We start from the raw sequence: 16,142 nt of genomic DNA, 5'->3' as shown, positions 1-16,142 counted from the left end.
CTTGATGTACCGAATGATTGCTTCATGCTTGTCTTGCGTGTTTTCTGCGTGTGCTGTGCGTGCGCTCGCTTTCTTTGCAGGCTACGGAAATACCACAGGCTCACACACATTTATCATGTCCTGGCCACCCATCGGTGGCCTTCCTCTCCTACTATCGTCCGTCGTCTAATCACCCTCTCATGCGGAAACGACGATACAACTTCACAAAAGGACGCCTTCATCCAATCAATTCCAACATTCCTTGACAAGCGTGTAGGGCTGTCGAAACGTACATTCTCTGCCATCGGAGAGGGGTAGTTATCCTAGTGACTTGGGAGGAGCACGAGCATGAGACGAAGTAAGACTCAGAATCGAGTTCATGACATTGCATTCCACGCATGCAGAACCAAAGACCCCACGACCCCAGCGCTGAAAGATGTCACCAGCGCACTCGCCATCCACCACCAACCCTCGCTCTGCAACCCGCAGACCCACCCCACCCCCTACTCCTTGTACCGCGGCGTAAGCCGCACATCCAACTTCCCCACATTCGTCGTAAAACAGTCCCTGCTCTCCGCCTCGACACACTGCCCCTCCTCGCCCTCCGCAAACCCAATCTCAAACAACCTGATCAGATTCGCAACCACACTGCGCAGCTCCATGAGCGCCAGCTTCTGGCCCACGCAGCCGTACACGCCGGTGCCGAAGGGCATGAACGCGCGCTTGTCGCGCACGGCGCCGGGCTGCTCGTCGGTCCAGCGCTCCGGCAGGAACGTGAGCGGGGAGCTGAAGTACCGCGCGTCGCGCTGGATGCAGTGGATCGGCATCCAGAGGATGGTGGTGCCGGGGATGTAGGTGCCGGAGGGCAGGGTGAGGCCCTCGGGGGGCGTTTCGCGCTGCACGCCTGAGGGGACGGCGGGGTGCAGGCGCAGGGCTTCGTTGATGACGCCGTCGAGGTAGGGGATGTTTTGCACGTCGTCGACATCGAGGTGTGCTTTGGAGGGGCAGATGGCGTCGATGGCGGCGCGGAGTTTGAGTTGTACGGCGGGGTTTTTGCAGAGCTCGTACGCGATGAAGGATAGGGTTGCGGCGGTGGTGTCGCTGGGAGTAGAGGTCAGCGAGGGGTTGTTTCATCGGGTGTCTGGTTGTTGGCTGCTTACCTGCCGGCTACGATCAGAAGACGGGAATCGGCGTTTAGCTCTGGGGTGACGTCTAGACTCTCGGGGTCGAGCAGCCAGGTGAAGATGTCGTTCTCCTTTGGCGTGATCTGAGACTTGTCAGTGACATCCAACTTTAATAATATCATCCACTCACAGCCTTCCTCTCCTTCAGAACCTTTGCTGTCCAGTTGATGTGCTCAATCAGTGGTTTGGCACCCGCAGACGTCCGTGTGATCAGGTTCAGTGCCCACGGGATGTGCCCAAAAGTAGACAACGGCTCCATGCTGGCGTACAGGAGCTTGATCATAGGATCCTCCTCGCCCTTCTCCAGCATGCCAAAGCTGCGGCTGAACCCTATGTCGCCCATGACATCAAAGCTGTAGAAGTTGACCCAGTTGGTGATCCGCACGGAAGGATTCACAGCCTCCTCCTTCAGCTTTGTCATGAGCGCGAGAGCGTGTCGGTTCAGCCTGGGCTCATACTCTCGCAGTGCCTTTGCGTTGAGAGCGTGGTCCCAGGCCTTGCGCCTCGTCTTATGCTCCTGCTTGTCGCGGGTCGTGTGTGTGGACGCTTTGCCAATGTGACTCGCATTGTTGTACCAGGTGCCTTTCCTGCATCTCGACATCGGTCCATGGACGAGAGGGATGGCTTCGGCGCAGAAGACAGTGACCTCTCGCGGGCCAGTCCGGATGACATCAGTCTTGTACTTCTTGTGCAACGCCTCGCTGTACTTGAAGTATTGGTAGTTCGGAAGCACACCAGCAAAGGTTGCATGGAACTTGGAGAAGCGCGCCAGGAAGGGTCCCGGAATCTGTTTTGTGTTAGTCTTGCCGGATTCATGTGAGGACAAATTACCTTTCGCAGACGATGGAAGAACCCTCGGTAAATCAAAATACTTGTGATCAGCACGCCAAAGTAAGTAGCCGCTGCAGTTGCTGTAACCTTGACGACAGCACCTATCGAATTGGCTCGAGGGTCCAGGACATACTCGGCCGTGGCGATACCACCGAAGCCGAGTAGCCATGCGTAGATGAACAGGTTGATGTGGTTGTCCCACTCGTTGCGGTGCAGGACTAGATGTGTAAAAAGTGCAAGGAAAGCAAGCACCGGCGGGCTGTGTGCGATCTCCACGGGGTTGACGAGCTTCGCCATGGTGTGTACAGCCGGCTAAGGAATGAAGGGGTCAATGGCGGGTTGAAACTGCAAGTTGGCGCAGAAACTCAGACCAGAACTACCTGAGCTGAGCAACAGTGAAGGCGGACAAGCCGGCCTTTTGGGATGTTATATATCATAGCTTGCAGCCGCACTTTACCGCGAGTCCAGTGTAGTTCTAGTCGATCACTTAGACTGACCCTGGTCTACAGGTACCCGTGGAGAGCTACAACCATGCGTTACAGGGAATGCTTCTCACTTAATCAGACATCTCTGATTGGTTCCAATTGGAGAGTCGTACAAGTCGAGTCCGCTATCGATATGTTCGACAGCGCTATGTCTGGCCTTCACGCAACCCCAATCGAGTTAGTCTGTGGGGTCGGCGGCGGCCCACGATGGTGGATTCGATCAGCTCACGAAATTTCCCCACGCTGCGCTCTTGCATAATCCGACCCTGCACCCGTCGACGTGGCTTGCAGTTATTGTGTAACCGAAAGCCTTGGTATCTGAAATGTCGACGCTGCATAATTCTGAGAAGGTCATGCCATACGAAGAACGCCGCACGTAGCTCGGCTTGTGTATCAAATCACAAAACGCGCTTGTTATCCTAATTAGGTCGGCGTGGTGCGGGGAAGATCTGGGGTAGCAAATGACTACAGGAGCGTCGCCGTTCCGCTACCAATTCGAGGCGACTGACTATCCACTTAAGGATGAAGTTCATGTATCAGGTGCCTAGATCCCGAGAGCACCTGTCATTTCGTACAGTAAGACGAGACTTCTGCGAGTCGCTCTTCACGAGCAAGACGCTGATACTCGTTGGTGATTACATCGGGGTAAGGCTCGATTGGATCTGGTGTAAGTTTTCGTTGGCTGGCGTCAAAAGTGAATCCTGGTTCCCACCACAGCGCGACACATGTCGTATGTCTTTTGTGATTTAGGTTGTATGCGTTTACGCTAAAGCTGACGCTAGAGATACCCTCGGGTCTCATGTCCACTTAGCCGCCTGCATCAGTACATAGTAGCCTATCTGTATGTCTTCGTCTTCATTATCCTCGGATGCTTTTGTTGCCGGTGCCGTATTCATCGCAGGTCAACCTTGTATTTCAAGTCACAATATGCCATCAACGATCCATGTGAACGGCACAAGCTGACGACTTCCGGCGCAGGGAATACGAGTTATTGAGCTCACAGTAAGCCGCATATGCGCTCTTGTATCCAGTAAAGGACCTCTGGTGCTCTTTCCATGTGGCGACTCCGCACTTGTAGTATGCTCGTGTCGTCTCGGGAGCTTCTTCAGCGATGTGTTCAAGACCAGCCGGCCGGTCTTCACATGAACAGTCCCCGCACTCCAACTGCTCTGTCTGCGTATCGAATACGAGCGTGGTCATGACGTGATCGTGTTGGCTTTTAAGGACGCTGAAGTCGAGTTCGTGGCTTCGCAATTCGAGTCTGTTATCATCTTGGTTTGCGCGTGCTTGCACGAGCATTGATTTTTGCATAAGTGATAAGGTATCTGACATCCTGCGCACTCGAGGTCGATCAGAGATCCAGTAAATCTTGATAGTTTCGAGGCTTTTGATTTGAAGTAATGGCTGAATCCAGGAAGCGACCCAAGGCCGGTCCGAACTGCTCTTCTCGGCTTCCCACGCCAGACACTCGGACAGAGACCCTGGCTGGACGTCGCCGTATGACGAGAGCGACTCGATTGTCAGACACAGCCTGCGCAGCTGAACAGCAGGTGAGGAAAGCAGCATGCAGAGGTCAGTGAAGTAGTGAAACGCATGTTGCAAGACCAGACAGTCTGAAGACCTGGTGGTGGGAGGAAAGTGGGCTTCGGCAGAACCTCTCATGTTGTTGTCCTCTGTAAGGACCATTTCGATGGACCAAAGCTGGGACAATGCGGCTGGGGGCCGGTCCTGGAGAAATGCAAGGGCGGTCGAGATAGGAAATTGCCCTGTGAAGCTGAAAACATTCTTTTTGTAGAACAGTGGCCTTGCCTCGTCGTTGATTGATCGGCAGACTTGTAGCAAGCGAATTGCAATCCTGTCATCGCGTTTTGCATCCTTTGGTCTTGCGCACGGCATAGCAAGCTGGTAGGTCATTCGAGCTCGCTTCGGTTGTATCCATGTACCTCCCTGAATATCGACTTTGAGATCGTAGATCGGTAGAGACCAAGTCCTACGCGAAGTCACATTATGATGCAACGGATAGGCTTCGTGGAGTTGAGGAGAATATGGACATGGATAGCCGGTGTGTCTACGGTAGCCAGGGCCTTCAACGACAGCGCATTCAATTGGTATTGTGTCGCGAACGATGGCATGCTCCCAAATCAGGTCCCGGACCTCGCGTGGTAAACGGAGCAACCGCGAGGAAGGCATATGCTGATCTTCTGCACAAGATTCCATCGAATCGGCAAATTAGAACTATCAATATTGGATCGATTGATTGAGCTCGTTTGTCGAAGAACGTGTGATGATATAGACTTGGTGTTGAACTGATGACGACAATATTCGGAGATCGACGCTAATGAGGGGTGAACCTTCCACTTTAGAAGTATCTACTGGAGCTGTTTGATTCGCTGATTGCGTCTTAACCATTACCATCACGAAGCTATCTATCGAATTGGGGTATCGTATCATTAAAGTCAATGACTCGTTTCGCAACAAGCTCATTATGATGCTGGCCTCACTTGACCACATGCGCCGCATGCTCCAGCATCGCCTGCATTGAGGTAGGCGCTATCCTTGCATGAATCTCTAACGCATCTCCAATGATTAGGGACAAGGTGTGCCACAAGAACATTGGAACAAACAGCGCAAGTCAATGACCCAGGTTCGTTCGCAACTGAGCAGATATTGCATGATGTCGGCTTGGGAGATGGCTTGATTGTGGGGTTTGTAGCGGCAGCAGTTTCTGCTGTTTCAGGCCGTCGCTTCCAGATCTCGTCGAGATGGATCGCTTGGGCTGATGAAGAGTTTGTGTATGTTTCCAGTGGTTCGCTGGGCTTCGAGCGTGAGTTGGTAGTGTGCACGCTTGGCGTTTTTGTTTTGGAGGCAGATTTCCTCACAGGCGCGTCGTGCTGAGACTCAATGCCTTGGATTTCTGCCATTTCTCGTCGCGCATTGCCATCTCTGTCGTCTTCGTCTTCGCAGATCTTGATCAGAGCGCGACCCTTATCGTCAACCATCTTCGACCCATCTACGTCGAGCGCTGCATCGGCTGCATCGACCTCGTCTTCGGTCTCACTGTCGGAGGTCTCTTCCTTTTTGATCATCACATCTTCTGGTTCCTGCTTGACAGGCTCAAAGCGCGCTAATGCAGCTGCAGCTCTGAGTTCTCTTCCTCGTGCGCTGCCCGCTACTCTGGGCTTACCTTTCTTCGGCACGCCACCTTCCAATTTGATCTTGGTATCGTCGTCTGCGCCTAAGGACTGACCACCTGTACCGAATTTCTTCAAGATACGCCGCTGCTTTCTCTCAGCGTAGGACAACGTCTCCTTTCCCTTGCCACCTCTCCTTCTCTTCTTGGATCTGCGCCCATATGTGCCACCACACAGATGTTCAGGCACATCGACAACATCGCCCAGACTCGTTTGTACGTTGCCTGTCTCCAAACCTCTGCCCTTTCCCCACATACCCTCTCCGGTGTAGCCCTTCGCCCACAGCGCCCGCAGGTCAACTGCGTAGGCATCTCTGACCTTCCAAAACGCCTTGGAGTGATTCATCTGCTTGCAATGCGCCAGCTCGTGTACCATGACCATTTCAACCATGCGCTGTGGCAGCCATCGACCATTCCGGTCTCGCAACACAAGCTGAATGACCTCACCAGCGTTGAAGTTGCGGCCGACGAATTCAGTGTTGTACGGGAACTCCTCGAGCGCCTGGACTAGGATCATGTTGGCCTTCATGAACGGGTAACATATCGCGGCGACTCGGTTGAGAATCTGCTCGGCGGTCGTCGACGTTGGCCCAGGCAGGGTCCGAACAAAGTTGATCAAAGCATTCGGTCGCTGAGTGCGCTCGTTTATGCGCTCGAAGCCTAGAGGCATTATAGTGGGTTGCGCATGCGGAAAACGGTTTAGGCTTGAAATCGTGGATTATGCAGTTACCGAGTTCTGTTGTCAATGTAGAGTATGTGCAAGTGTTACCGGACAGAGTGAGAAGAAGTTGGAGTGACTGTGTGTCGCAGTGGCAAGCGGCGTTAGCACTAGCGCCGGAGCTAAAGTCGCGTCGCGTCGCGTCGTGAGAGCCTCCATCTCTTTTCCGACTGCTGTTTTCTTGTATCGAAAAATTCTGTCCGTCAACGATACGCCATGTTGGAAGTGATTTCTTCGAAGTTTTCATCACTCTGTTAGCACACGTGTCCGAGGCCAAAGATGCGGACAAGGCTCAAGGTCTGGCTGGATTACAGCTTTCACGTTCATGTAGCTATCTACTTGTCATAAGCAAGAACACTCGGATATTAGGTTGAGTGCAGTAACTTATCTAGAGACTACTAAGTACACTGCGCAAATGTTTCAGAGCCCAGATTGACTGTACATGGTCAACGAGCAAACCACGATGTGATATCGAAAAGCCTACAAGCCTGGTTGTACATGAATCGAATATCTCGCTCCGGTCAACACAGATACACAGCACGCATCTCTAGTCAATGTTATACCCTCTACATAAGACGTTGCTACCATCCCTTCGTGTCTACGCCCGAACATGTCTGCAAATAACTTCACTCAAGACCTGATGAATCCACGCCAGCTTTTCTGCTAACGAAAATGAAGAACTTTGAAACAAATCGACGTGGTGAAGTGAAAGTGAGCCAGCAGCGCCCAGCACGTGAGCAGTGTCTCTGACCTAAAAGTCGTTGACGGCCCACCACAACCTCTCTCCCACACACCAACCCACAATCATGGCGTCTCCCAGCATAGTCGATGACGTTCGCGTGCTTTACAACGCTACCTATAGGTAATGCCTCACATTGTGTATAAGCAGTCTGCTTGCTGACATCACAAATAGCTTCGTCGAATCGCCCTCTATTCGCGTCCTTGTTGGCAGCGATGAGCCACCAACGCCCTTCTTCGTCCATGAAGCTCTGATCACCCAGCGCAGCGTCTTCTTCGCGAAAGCAATCGGTGGTGATTGGAAAGAGTCTGCAGAACGCAGTGTGCCGCTTCCCGATGACGAGCCAGCCGTGTTCTCGCTGTACTTGATGTGCTTATACGTACGTGATCTTGTGTGATGATTAAACAGAATATTGACTCGTAGCAGACGAAGACACTCCCTGTCCAGACGCCAGAGTTGGAGACTGCTGAACAACAACATCAGTATAGGCTTCTGTGCAAGCTGTATGTACTGGCTGAGAAGCTGATAGACAGCACCACGAAGGACACGATTTTTGCTGCACTTTCTGCGCACGCCCAGGAAATCAACTTCGTTTTTCTGCCAGACAGCGACGCAGTTCAAATCATTTACGAAGGCACACCCGAGAACGATGCAGCTCGCCGCTGGCTGGTCAACCTGTACACTGACCATGGGCTTTGCGATGATTTGGGGCTCTGCGATGAATTGGGAGTGATCCCAGCAGACTTTCCCAAAGACTTCCTAATGGATCTCGCAGTCAACATGATGGCGAAACGCGCTCGGCCTGGTGCCTACAAGTGGATGGAAGAGAAGCTTGCGCAGACGCGCACAGAGCTCATGGTCAACACCGCTGACCTGACGCGTATCAAGCAGGAGCTGGAGCAGGCAAAGAGCGAGGTAGACCTCTTGAAACAAAGATTAAACCCATGGTAACCACAAGCCTGAGAGTCATTTTATCTGCCACTAAGTCTCGAGACGCAGCTTCACAAAGCTCGTTCATTCGTGGAGAAGAGCAGCAGACTGCACGTTACTCCTGGTCTCCACGATACAGAGTGAGCGCGAGGCAGCGAGAGACCGTGCATATACATGAGGCCGTTACCACAACTTTTATTCACGTAGACAAGCAGAAGAAATGATGATTGAACGTTTTGATCCGGAACTCCATTGAGCTATATAGCTACCCGTGATATCCCAACCTAAATGAAGAAAAATAGGCACTTGCACATGACCTATGTAAATCGTTACAAGCTTTTATCCGAGCCCGTCTCGTGCAAGAAAGACGTCGTAGAGGATATAAAACCGACCAAAGAAGCGCTAAAAGGACAGGAGGCGAAAGGTAAGATCTACAACTCGTCGTGGATCTCCTCGTCATCACCAACAGCAGCACCAGCGACGCTCTTGACAGCCTCGGCGGCGCCAGAGGCAGCCGACTTGACTGAGGCAGCGGCGCCAGAGGCAGCGCTGGAGGCGGACTCGGTGGCCTCAGATGCGCCGGACTTGGCGGACTCTGTGGCCTCCTTAGCCTCAGCCTTGCCAGACTCGGTGGCAGCCTTGGCCTGCTCGGCGAGCTCCTCGGCACCCTCCTCAACGGCATCGGCGGTCTCAGCGAGGATACCGGCAGCCTTGTGGGAGCCGTTCTCCTTGATGAACTGGAGAAGGTCCTCAACAGTGCGGGATCCAGAGTAGTCGATGGGGGCGTCCTTCTTGCCAGCGGCGAAGAGCTTGATGGTAGGGAAACCCTGGATCTCATCGGGAACGTCGTTGAGAGTGGCATCGACCTTAGCGATGGTCACAAGCTTGGAAAGCTCGGAAGAGCTGAAAGCCTGGCCGAGCTCCTCGTACTTGGGCGCGAGAGCCTTGCAGTGACCACACCAGGGGGCGTAGAACTCGACGAGAACATCCTTGTCGTTGTCGATGACGATGTCCTTGTAGTTCTTGGCGACAATAACAGTGACGGGGCCATCGTTCTTCTCGGGAATAGGCTCAGACTTGATCGAGGGCTCGACCTTGCCAGCGAGGAAATCCTCAACGAAAGTACCGATGTCCTTCTCGTTGATCTTGAGGTCCTGGTCATAGGGGAACTTCTCGTTCTTGTCGGTGCGCTGAATGGCGAAAGCGGGCCATGAGTCGGCCTTAAGGTTGAGGTTACCAGCGTGCTGGCCGAAAGCGGTGGCATCGATGGTAGCGAAGCTGATGGCGCCCTTGTGCTTGATAGCAAGAGGCTTCAACTCCTTGGCGAGCTCCTCACGCTCCTCGGGTGTCTCGGCGAAGATGTAGGCGAGAGGAATACCGGCGGCCATGTAGCCAGCGTAGGTCTCGGGGCCAACTTCACCAATGAGAGGAGTGGCAGCGACGGTAGCGAAGGACTTGATGGCCTCGGCCTCGAACTTCTCAGTGAAGACGTCCTTGCCGTCGTCGAACGACTTGTAGAGAACCAGACCGGGCTGCTTGACACCCTCAGCCTTGGCAAGAGCGGCGTCATTTGTGGCACCGAAGAGGTAGTTGTCGCGGAGGCCGTCAGCGACCGCGCTGAAGGTCTCGTTGGAGGCCTTGTCGTCGGCGGCGAAGTAGGCGACCAGGACGACCTTGTCGGCAGTCTTGAACTCCTCGAGGGTGTCCTTGGTGACCTCGGAGACGGAGGGCAGGGCCTGCTTGGTCATGTACGAGATCAGAGAGTCGGCCTTGCGCTGACCACCGTAGGACGAGATGTTGTCGAGGCCACGGAAGACCTTCAGGGTTGGGTAACCCTCGACACCGTACTCTTGGCAGAGATCCGCCTCCTCTGTGCAGTCAATCTTGACAAGCTTGATGTCCTTCTCCTTCAATGTGGTGGCAGCGGTCTCGTACTCGGGGGCGAGCGCCTTGCAGTGGCCGCACCATGGTGCGAAGACTACGACGGTGTTAGCGAGTATTTCGGCCAGAAGAGGTTGATTGTTAAACATTTACTTACACTCTGCGAGGACAAGGTCGTTCTCCTGGACGAACTCCTTGAATGTGTCTGTCTTCAGCTGAACGACATCTGAAGAGGCCGCAACGACGGCGGCAAAGAAAGCAGCGCAGATTGTGGAGCACTTCATTGTGGCGGTTGTGAAAGTGCGATTGAAAATCTGGGGGTATAGGAGGTGCGGAGTAGAAAAACCTCTGCTGCGGTGAAGTGAGTGGAAGCAGCTGGGGCGGTGGGCAGCGAGTTTATAACTGCAGTGGAGCTTGTGGCGGCAGCTCTTTGAAAGCAACACCTGTCTACTTGACTTTCCCGTACTAGATTAGTTAGCGGCAGGGCAACCCGCATGCCTGCAATGCACCCCCCTGCTCAGCTTCAGCACCACTGTATTGGACACGTTGGAGTTCCTGCGCCGCTTACTGCCAATCATATACTCGCGACAATCCTTTTATGGGGGTGTGGCGCCAGTTCGCACGCTGCTTCACCAGCGCCTGTCATATGGTACCTCTTTGCTTCGGCCCAATTAGGCTAATGCAGCCGCCGCTGCGAGCTTCCCGAGAGCGCATTATTAATCTACAGAGAGTGCCTTATACGCACTTGCGGCGGACCCGGAAATGCTTTCTCCAAGGCCAGGTGTTCTCTTGTAGCACTGCGGGCGCTGGCCAGGTACCGCGGTTCAGTGGACCCCGCCCCGGGCGAATTCCATTCGAAGTGAGGCCCTTGTTTCGGTAATGCGCATTGCGCAATGTATACATAGAGTTCTACGTCCGTGCATAATATTAGACATGGCTCGCATAACCAAGCTCGACCAGACCAACGACCGAGCTCTACAGAAAGACGAAACGTCATCACCAACCATCAGGCGTTTGCTAACAATCACCACCAGCAATGGGTGTTTTCTCAAAAGCAATAGGAGTTTCAGCCTGTCAGCCATGTTTAGAAGGTAACACAAACACGCCCGTGGAAGACGAGAGCGCACGTCATGGCTCGTGCCCTCGTAATTGACTCCATTGTCACGCCAGATGGTACTCATTGTCTTCGATTACTAACCCTAACCCTTTCGCTCGCCAGAGACCAAGCATTCAGCCTTGCAAAGACTGGAACATGACGCTCGACACCGCCAAAGCCAGTTTTCTCTACACCTCCAGCCAAACCTTTTCTAATCCAAGGCCTTATCCAACGCCTACGGCTCAAACTTGATCTTCCCCGCCATCGAGCGCTGATATATGGCGCCCCTCTCCCTCACCAAGAGCCTCCTTCGATTGAGAACATCACCCTGATGCTTCCCCTCGAGCTTCACGATCTGGAAGATCTCCCGCTCATCATGTCCGTTCACCCACGCCTGCATTATAGCCTCATCCTCCGCTTCGCTCCACTGCACCGGTCCCCTCCTTTTTCTGATCGCCAAGACGTCCGCGGGCACCTTCTTTTGCTGAAGCAACTCGGCCCAGCGGCCTTGCACCGCTTCAGTCGGCAGTTTCATCTCACGGGCTATCTCACTGGACTTCTGGCCGCGACGTCGACCGTCGATGATTTGCTCGTCCATGTTTGAGTCCCAATCTTGTAGAGAAGAGGACTGCGCATTCTGGAGCTGGTACCATCGTAACGAAACAGCCGGTGTAGTGCGGTCTAGAGCTTGAGCAATTTGGGCCCATGTTTGGTGTTCGACGACGCGGAGGTGATGCAGCTGATTCTCTTCAGCCGGCAACCAGCGACGCGGAGCTGACTGCCGATGCATCTTCACTTAGCCAGATCTGCGTTGGTGGGGTGGTTGATGTGGTAGCTGATGCGTCAGAAGCATCTTGTGCGGCTGCATGCCTGTGATCTTGAGGTCTGATGGTACGGGTGTTAGTGAAAGTGAGTGCAGCATTGGAAGTCACGGCGACTGTCATTACTTCGTATGACCAGATCACAGTGAAAACAATAGGAACTACGTGCGATGGATGTGTTGTGCGGCGGCAACTCTCCTTCACTCTCGATTAAAGAGTCTAGTAAATGCGCATGCTCGGCACGTAGCTCCCTCTCAGCCCAGCTCCCTTATCTTCCACTTCTCCGCCACCGACGGAGTGTGTTGGTTTCCTCTGGCAACTTCCATCTCATGCACAGTTAGTTTGTTCGTGCTTGCTGCTACACCAGCAAGCACTTCTTTGTTTCCTTAGTTCTCTGCTGCCTATAGATAGGCAGCTTCTGCTCGTGGATAGATTTATCGCATTTCATCTAGTCTCTGCATTTGTGTGGTTCTTCAGAGTGAGCTCTACTACCATCATCACAACGATGAATGACAATTTTTTTTGCAGGTAGGACATCAGCGACATTCACAGCAGCATCTTTTGCGCTAACGAGAAGCAAAGATGCCTTACGGGTCCTATCGTCAAGATCATTGTAGGCCGCCGCCGCAGCAATGACAGGAAGGATAGCAACGATGAGACAGACGATAAAAGTAGCAACTACAGCGACGTAGCAGACAAACACACAATCGAGCAGCAAACTTTCTATGTCCACAAGGAGCTGCTTATCGCTAAATCATCATTATTTGCAAAGACGCTGAGTGGGGACGACACAAATTCATCAAGCTCCACTACCAGTAGCAATTCTGCCTGGCTTAAGGACGAGATCGGCGTCCTGAATCTTCCTGAAGACGATCCTGAGATAGTTGCCAAGTATCTATCGTTGCTGTATAATGGCGACAGTCTCGCACAACAATGCTCCACCATTGTCAGCAAGTCAGACATTTCAGAGGAGACAACTAAGGCTAAGATAGTAGAACTCTTCACCAGACTCTGCAAACTGTATGTCTTCTGCGAGAAGGTTCAAGACATCAGCATGAAACACAACCTACTTGCAGCCTTCGTTCGGGTCACGACTACTCCGCGGCAGGATGGATCTCTCTACGCTCTAGGATCAGAATTTATCAACATCCTATACGCAGGTACAGTCAAACACGATCCAGTAAGAAAGTACTTGCAAGACTGTGCTGTGCGAAACAAACAAGACGTATGGATCGAGGATGTTGCCAAGTACAACACTGAGTATTTGATGGATGTCGAAGCAGCAATGTACAGATACCGCCCTTTCTCGAGCACCGACTGGTACAGGAAGGTTTTGGAAATCTCGAGGCATCTCGAAAAACAAAAACGTTCTGGCTCTGACGACAACGGAGAAGCGACAAAGAGCTCATAGAGAGTGTCGGCACCAAGTGCATCATCGGAGCGACAAATTTGATGATGGCTTTGACGACCTCAAACATGAGATGTAAACAGCCGGCAAACACTTGCTGCGAACCTGCGAGGATGAGGCCTACAGACTCCATCCCTGTAGTGCGTTGTGTCGTCTGATGTTGCGTGATGCGAACTGGTGCGATACTTCTGCGATGTAATGATGAGTTAGGAGTAATTGCATTGTGCATGAGTGCCGGAGTCTGCCGAAGAACGCTTCCTTGTGGATGTGTGGCGTCAAGTATCTTTTTATTCATGGATTGTAGAGCTTTCAGTCGAGCCAGGATTGTAGATACAGGTGCACAAAGCGACCTTTGGTTGACGTTGAGTGTATCCATGGTCGCTTGACCAAGAGTCAAGCGCTCAATCTGTTCACTCTGAAGATCGATTATCTTCTTTTCATATTGCTCGATCGCTGCCAATCGTGAACTATGAGAGTGGTCAGTATTTATTGCAGATGGAGCCTACAAACTCTACCTTCAAATCAAACAATAGCGCGATCGGTACTAAGCCATCAGTGAATTCTTTCCGTCTTCCAGACACGCTTTTTGAATCATGTACACCCCACTTGACTTTCTCAACAATGTTTCTGATCGATGAAGATGAGCTGTGGCCATCTAGATGAGTTTGGTGTTGCTGAACACGTGAAAGTAGCTCATTGACGTCTGTTTCAATGGTCTGTGCGAGACTCCGAATAGGGTGGTTGTATACGGTATCTCCCCTAAGACCGTCGCCTTAACTCACAGCGTTGAAAATGGTGGTGTAGTTCTCAATTAGTTGGGCTACTTGACGAAAATAATCGTCAATTGCTCCACCACTCGCTTTTATTGAAGCAACGCCATCTCGGGCAAGTTTCACTGCCGCAACTAGAGCGTGAGCTCAGCCCTACCGACATGTCAGCTACGTGTTCAAGTGTTTGATTGGTCTGGCACAGCTTCTCTCGACTTTAGAATCACAGCAGCTTACTACGCATCCTTTGGCTTTGAAACCACAGCCTGAAGCCAAAACAGGCAGCCTTCCAAGTATACCCTTCGATCTGCATCATTGATATATGTGAAGTAAACAACTACGAATTCTGCTGGTCGATCTCCAGGATTATGGAGGTGAAAGTTTGTAACAACTGTCGAATCATTAGACGACGCTCCTATGTATTCCAGAGCAACATCTGTATCGAGGTCTCATTTTCATCATCTCGACTAGATTCACAAATCTCCAATCAAGTCTTGAATCGCGGGTCGATCCGGCGGCAAAAGCTCCCCAACCCTCCCCAAAATAGTCCCCGCCGCACCATTCAAGAACCAACATCCATCCTCCTCAACCCTCCAAACCAGCGCCGCGGCCCAATGTGCCAAAACCAGCAACGCAGCTGGATTCTCCCGAGCGAGCAGTTGATGGAACTGTTCCCCCACCCTGCATATCCACGTCGCCATAGCCCAGAACGCGTCGTCGGATTCGAAACCCTCGATGCAGCTTCCGATCAGCGTGGCGGTGGCTGATAGTGCTGTTACCGCGTCATGCGGGTCATCGGGTCTGCCGAGTGCGTCTGCCATGCGCGAGGGGAGGGTGTCGAGGCGCGCCAGTATGGAGGCGAGGACGGGGTCGTCGATGGGAAGGTCCAGCAAGCGAGCTGCTCGGCTGAAGGCATCGTCAACGGCGCCGCTTGGTCGTGATCTGTATTGTGTGGTCGTAAGGCCGCGCATGGGAGTGATGAGTGCTTCCAGTGTGGTGTCGGGTGTCTTGAAGGGGAATGTGGCGTGTGCACATGCTATCATGCTGCTGAGTTGCTGGAGGATCGCCTCGCGTGGCGTGGGTATACCTCGGTGGCTTGTGTTGAATGCTCCCTGTGTGTTCGTTTTCCAGCCGTTTTCAAAGTCTGTTTGGAATTTGACTGATCGGTCATGGTGGGCGATTGCAGGGGATGCTTGATGTGTAAGTGCTCCCATGTGAGATGCTGAGAGCGCCAATAAGCCAGCCATTAGCCATCTCTGTTGTAAAGCCTGGCTCAAAAATTCTGTTTGCCAGTATAGAGGTTGTTTGGGATCTGGATGGGGCAGCGTGGAGCATGTTGCGGATTTGAAGTGATGGAAGTATACCAGGCTTTGCAAGTTGAAGTCCGCAGCTGAAGTAGTTGAAGGGTTTGGTAACTTGGAATCATCTTCCCCTTCAGATCCGGCCAGATCATGTTCAGCAACAGTATCTTCGCGAGAAGCCTTTGGCGCGGGCCTGGTTGTCGTTGCACGACCTGCAGACGTGACTTCAAAATACTTGATCTTGGTCCCACGAAAGAAAGTCTGAAGTGTGACCGGACGAATAGATGAGTCCGAAGATTCGGCCTCAGAAATATCGTGCGATTCAAGTTGATGACGTCGCATACGCTTTGCGCTGGCAAAGAGGCTGTCGCACTTCCGGACTGCGCAGCGAAAGCCCGAGATCGTCGGTAGAGCTGCAATAGGCTTGCTGTCGGGTGTTGGTAGAATTACATCCTCCGGCTCGAGAATTGTAAACCGAGAAATTGAATTGAGAAGGCTATGTCTTTTATGACGGAAGATTTTGTGTCGCAGCAAGTGGCTTTGGAGGGCGCTCTTCTGGATGGCATATTGGCATTCGCGACAGATGATCACTCCGTAGTTAGCGTCGTACTCCAGAAGATCTTTGGGCCCGAGTCGTACAGGAGGCATACTCGAAGGTGATGGAGAAACAACATGTTCAGATATGTTGTTAAATGGTAGATTAGATATCTGGGTACTGACGACCTCCAAGGAGAAAAGTGGGGCCGCGAAGAACCACACATGCTGTTCCCCTCACATCCTGCTTACTATCCATCAATTGCAAGCTGACCAAG

At 52.5% G+C, this 16,142-nt stretch overlaps 8 protein-coding genes across 8 annotated transcripts; 2 read left to right on the top strand and 6 right to left on the bottom strand.

The window, feature by feature from the left end:
* Positions 1-383: 383 nt before the first annotated feature.
* Positions 384-2,458, bottom strand: C7974DRAFT_148300 (cytochrome P450). The gene is made up of 4 exons (XM_046135717.1): positions 1,995-2,458; positions 1,294-1,950; positions 1,140-1,246; positions 384-1,080 (listed from the first exon to the last, which is right to left on the bottom strand). Exons 1-4 carry the CDS (start codon positions 2,289-2,291, stop codon positions 483-485), a joined length of 1,659 nt encoding a protein of 552 aa, XP_045999005.1. The 5' UTR covers positions 2,292-2,458; the 3' UTR covers positions 384-482.
* A 954-nt stretch (positions 2,459-3,412) lies between these two features.
* On the bottom strand, positions 3,413-4,669 carry C7974DRAFT_307770 (uncharacterized protein; the record flags this gene model as incomplete). The annotated part of the gene is made up of 1 exon (XM_046138143.1): positions 3,413-4,669. The coding sequence occupies one exon, from the start codon at positions 4,667-4,669 to the stop codon at positions 3,413-3,415; it is 1,257 nt and encodes a 418-aa protein (XP_045999004.1).
* Positions 4,670-4,962: 293 nt separating this feature from the next.
* On the bottom strand, positions 4,963-6,339 carry C7974DRAFT_308735 (WLM domain-containing protein; the record flags this gene model as incomplete). Its single annotated transcript, XM_046138188.1, has 1 exon — positions 4,963-6,339. One exon carries the CDS (start codon positions 6,337-6,339, stop codon positions 4,963-4,965), a length of 1,377 nt encoding a protein of 458 aa, XP_045999003.1.
* Positions 6,340-7,193: 854 nt separating this feature from the next.
* C7974DRAFT_450829 (uncharacterized protein) lies at positions 7,194-8,383 on the top strand (the record flags this gene model as incomplete). The annotated part of the gene is made up of 3 exons (XM_046145760.1): positions 7,194-7,249; positions 7,301-7,505; positions 7,553-8,383. The coding sequence occupies 3 exons, from the start codon at positions 7,194-7,196 to the stop codon at positions 8,075-8,077; spliced, it is 786 nt and encodes a 261-aa protein (XP_045999002.1). The 3' UTR covers positions 8,078-8,383.
* Positions 8,286-10,445, bottom strand: C7974DRAFT_355669 (protein disulfide-isomerase). Its single transcript, XM_046139578.1, has 2 exons — positions 10,095-10,445; positions 8,286-10,034 (listed from the first exon to the last, which is right to left on the bottom strand). Exons 1-2 carry the CDS (start codon positions 10,219-10,221, stop codon positions 8,488-8,490), a joined length of 1,674 nt encoding a protein of 557 aa, XP_045999001.1. The 5' UTR covers positions 10,222-10,445; the 3' UTR covers positions 8,286-8,487.
* Positions 10,446-11,042: 597 nt separating this feature from the next.
* On the bottom strand, positions 11,043-11,925 carry C7974DRAFT_148270 (uncharacterized protein). Its single transcript, XM_046135716.1, has one exon. The coding sequence runs from the start codon at positions 11,821-11,823 to the stop codon at positions 11,269-11,271; it is 555 nt and encodes a 184-aa protein (XP_045999000.1). The 5' UTR covers positions 11,824-11,925; the 3' UTR covers positions 11,043-11,268.
* A 434-nt stretch (positions 11,926-12,359) lies between these two features.
* Positions 12,360-13,265, top strand: C7974DRAFT_374420 (uncharacterized protein; the record flags this gene model as incomplete). Its single annotated transcript, XM_046140151.1, has 2 exons — positions 12,360-12,382; positions 12,437-13,265. 2 exons carry the CDS (start codon positions 12,360-12,362, stop codon positions 13,263-13,265), a joined length of 852 nt encoding a protein of 283 aa, XP_045998999.1.
* An 834-nt stretch (positions 13,266-14,099) lies between these two features.
* On the bottom strand, positions 14,100-16,014 carry C7974DRAFT_148255 (uncharacterized protein). Its single transcript, XM_046135715.1, has one exon. The coding sequence runs from the start codon at positions 15,976-15,978 to the stop codon at positions 14,503-14,505; it is 1,476 nt and encodes a 491-aa protein (XP_045998998.1). The 5' UTR covers positions 15,979-16,014; the 3' UTR covers positions 14,100-14,502.
* Between the last annotated feature and the right edge of the window lie 128 nt (positions 16,015-16,142).

Source organism: Boeremia exigua (genome assembly GCF_020726555.1).
Source record: "Boeremia exigua strain MPI-SDFR-AT-0100 chromosome Unknown C7974scaffold_4, whole genome shotgun sequence".
NCBI classification, from domain to species: domain Eukaryota; kingdom Fungi; phylum Ascomycota; class Dothideomycetes; order Pleosporales; family Didymellaceae; genus Boeremia; species Boeremia exigua.
Note: the sequence above shows the minus strand (reverse complement) of the source record. Positions and strands in the feature narration are given on the sequence as shown.

What these genes read in the sequence shown, in the direction of transcription:
- C7974DRAFT_148300 (XM_046135717.1), bottom strand. Translation starts at nt 2,291, where the DNA reads ATGGCGAAGCTCGTCAACCCCGTGGAGATCGCACACAGCCCGCCGGTG. An exon ending in TCTTCCATCGTCTGCGAAAG is followed by an intron (nt 1,951 to 1,994) that starts GTAATTTGTCCT and finishes AACACAAAACAG; the next exon opens with ATTCCGGGACCCTTCCTGGC. An exon ending in CTTCTGATCGTAGCCGGCAG is followed by an intron (nt 1,081 to 1,139) that starts GTAAGCAGCCAA and finishes CTCTACTCCCAG; the next exon opens with CGACACCACCGCCGCAACCC.
- C7974DRAFT_355669 (XM_046139578.1), bottom strand. Translation starts at nt 10,221, where the DNA reads ATGAAGTGCTCCACAATCTGCGCTGCTTTCTTTGCCGCCGTCGTTGCG. An exon ending in CGACCTTGTCCTCGCAGAGT is followed by an intron (nt 10,035 to 10,094) that starts GTAAGTAAATGT and finishes ACACCGTCGTAG; the next exon opens with TCTTCGCACCATGGTGCGGC.
- C7974DRAFT_148255 (XM_046135715.1), bottom strand. Translation starts at nt 15,978, where the DNA reads ATGCCTCCTGTACGACTCGGGCCCAAAGATCTTCTGGAGTACGACGCT.
- C7974DRAFT_148270 (XM_046135716.1), bottom strand. Translation starts at nt 11,823, where the DNA reads ATGCATCGGCAGTCAGCTCCGCGTCGCTGGTTGCCGGCTGAAGAGAAT.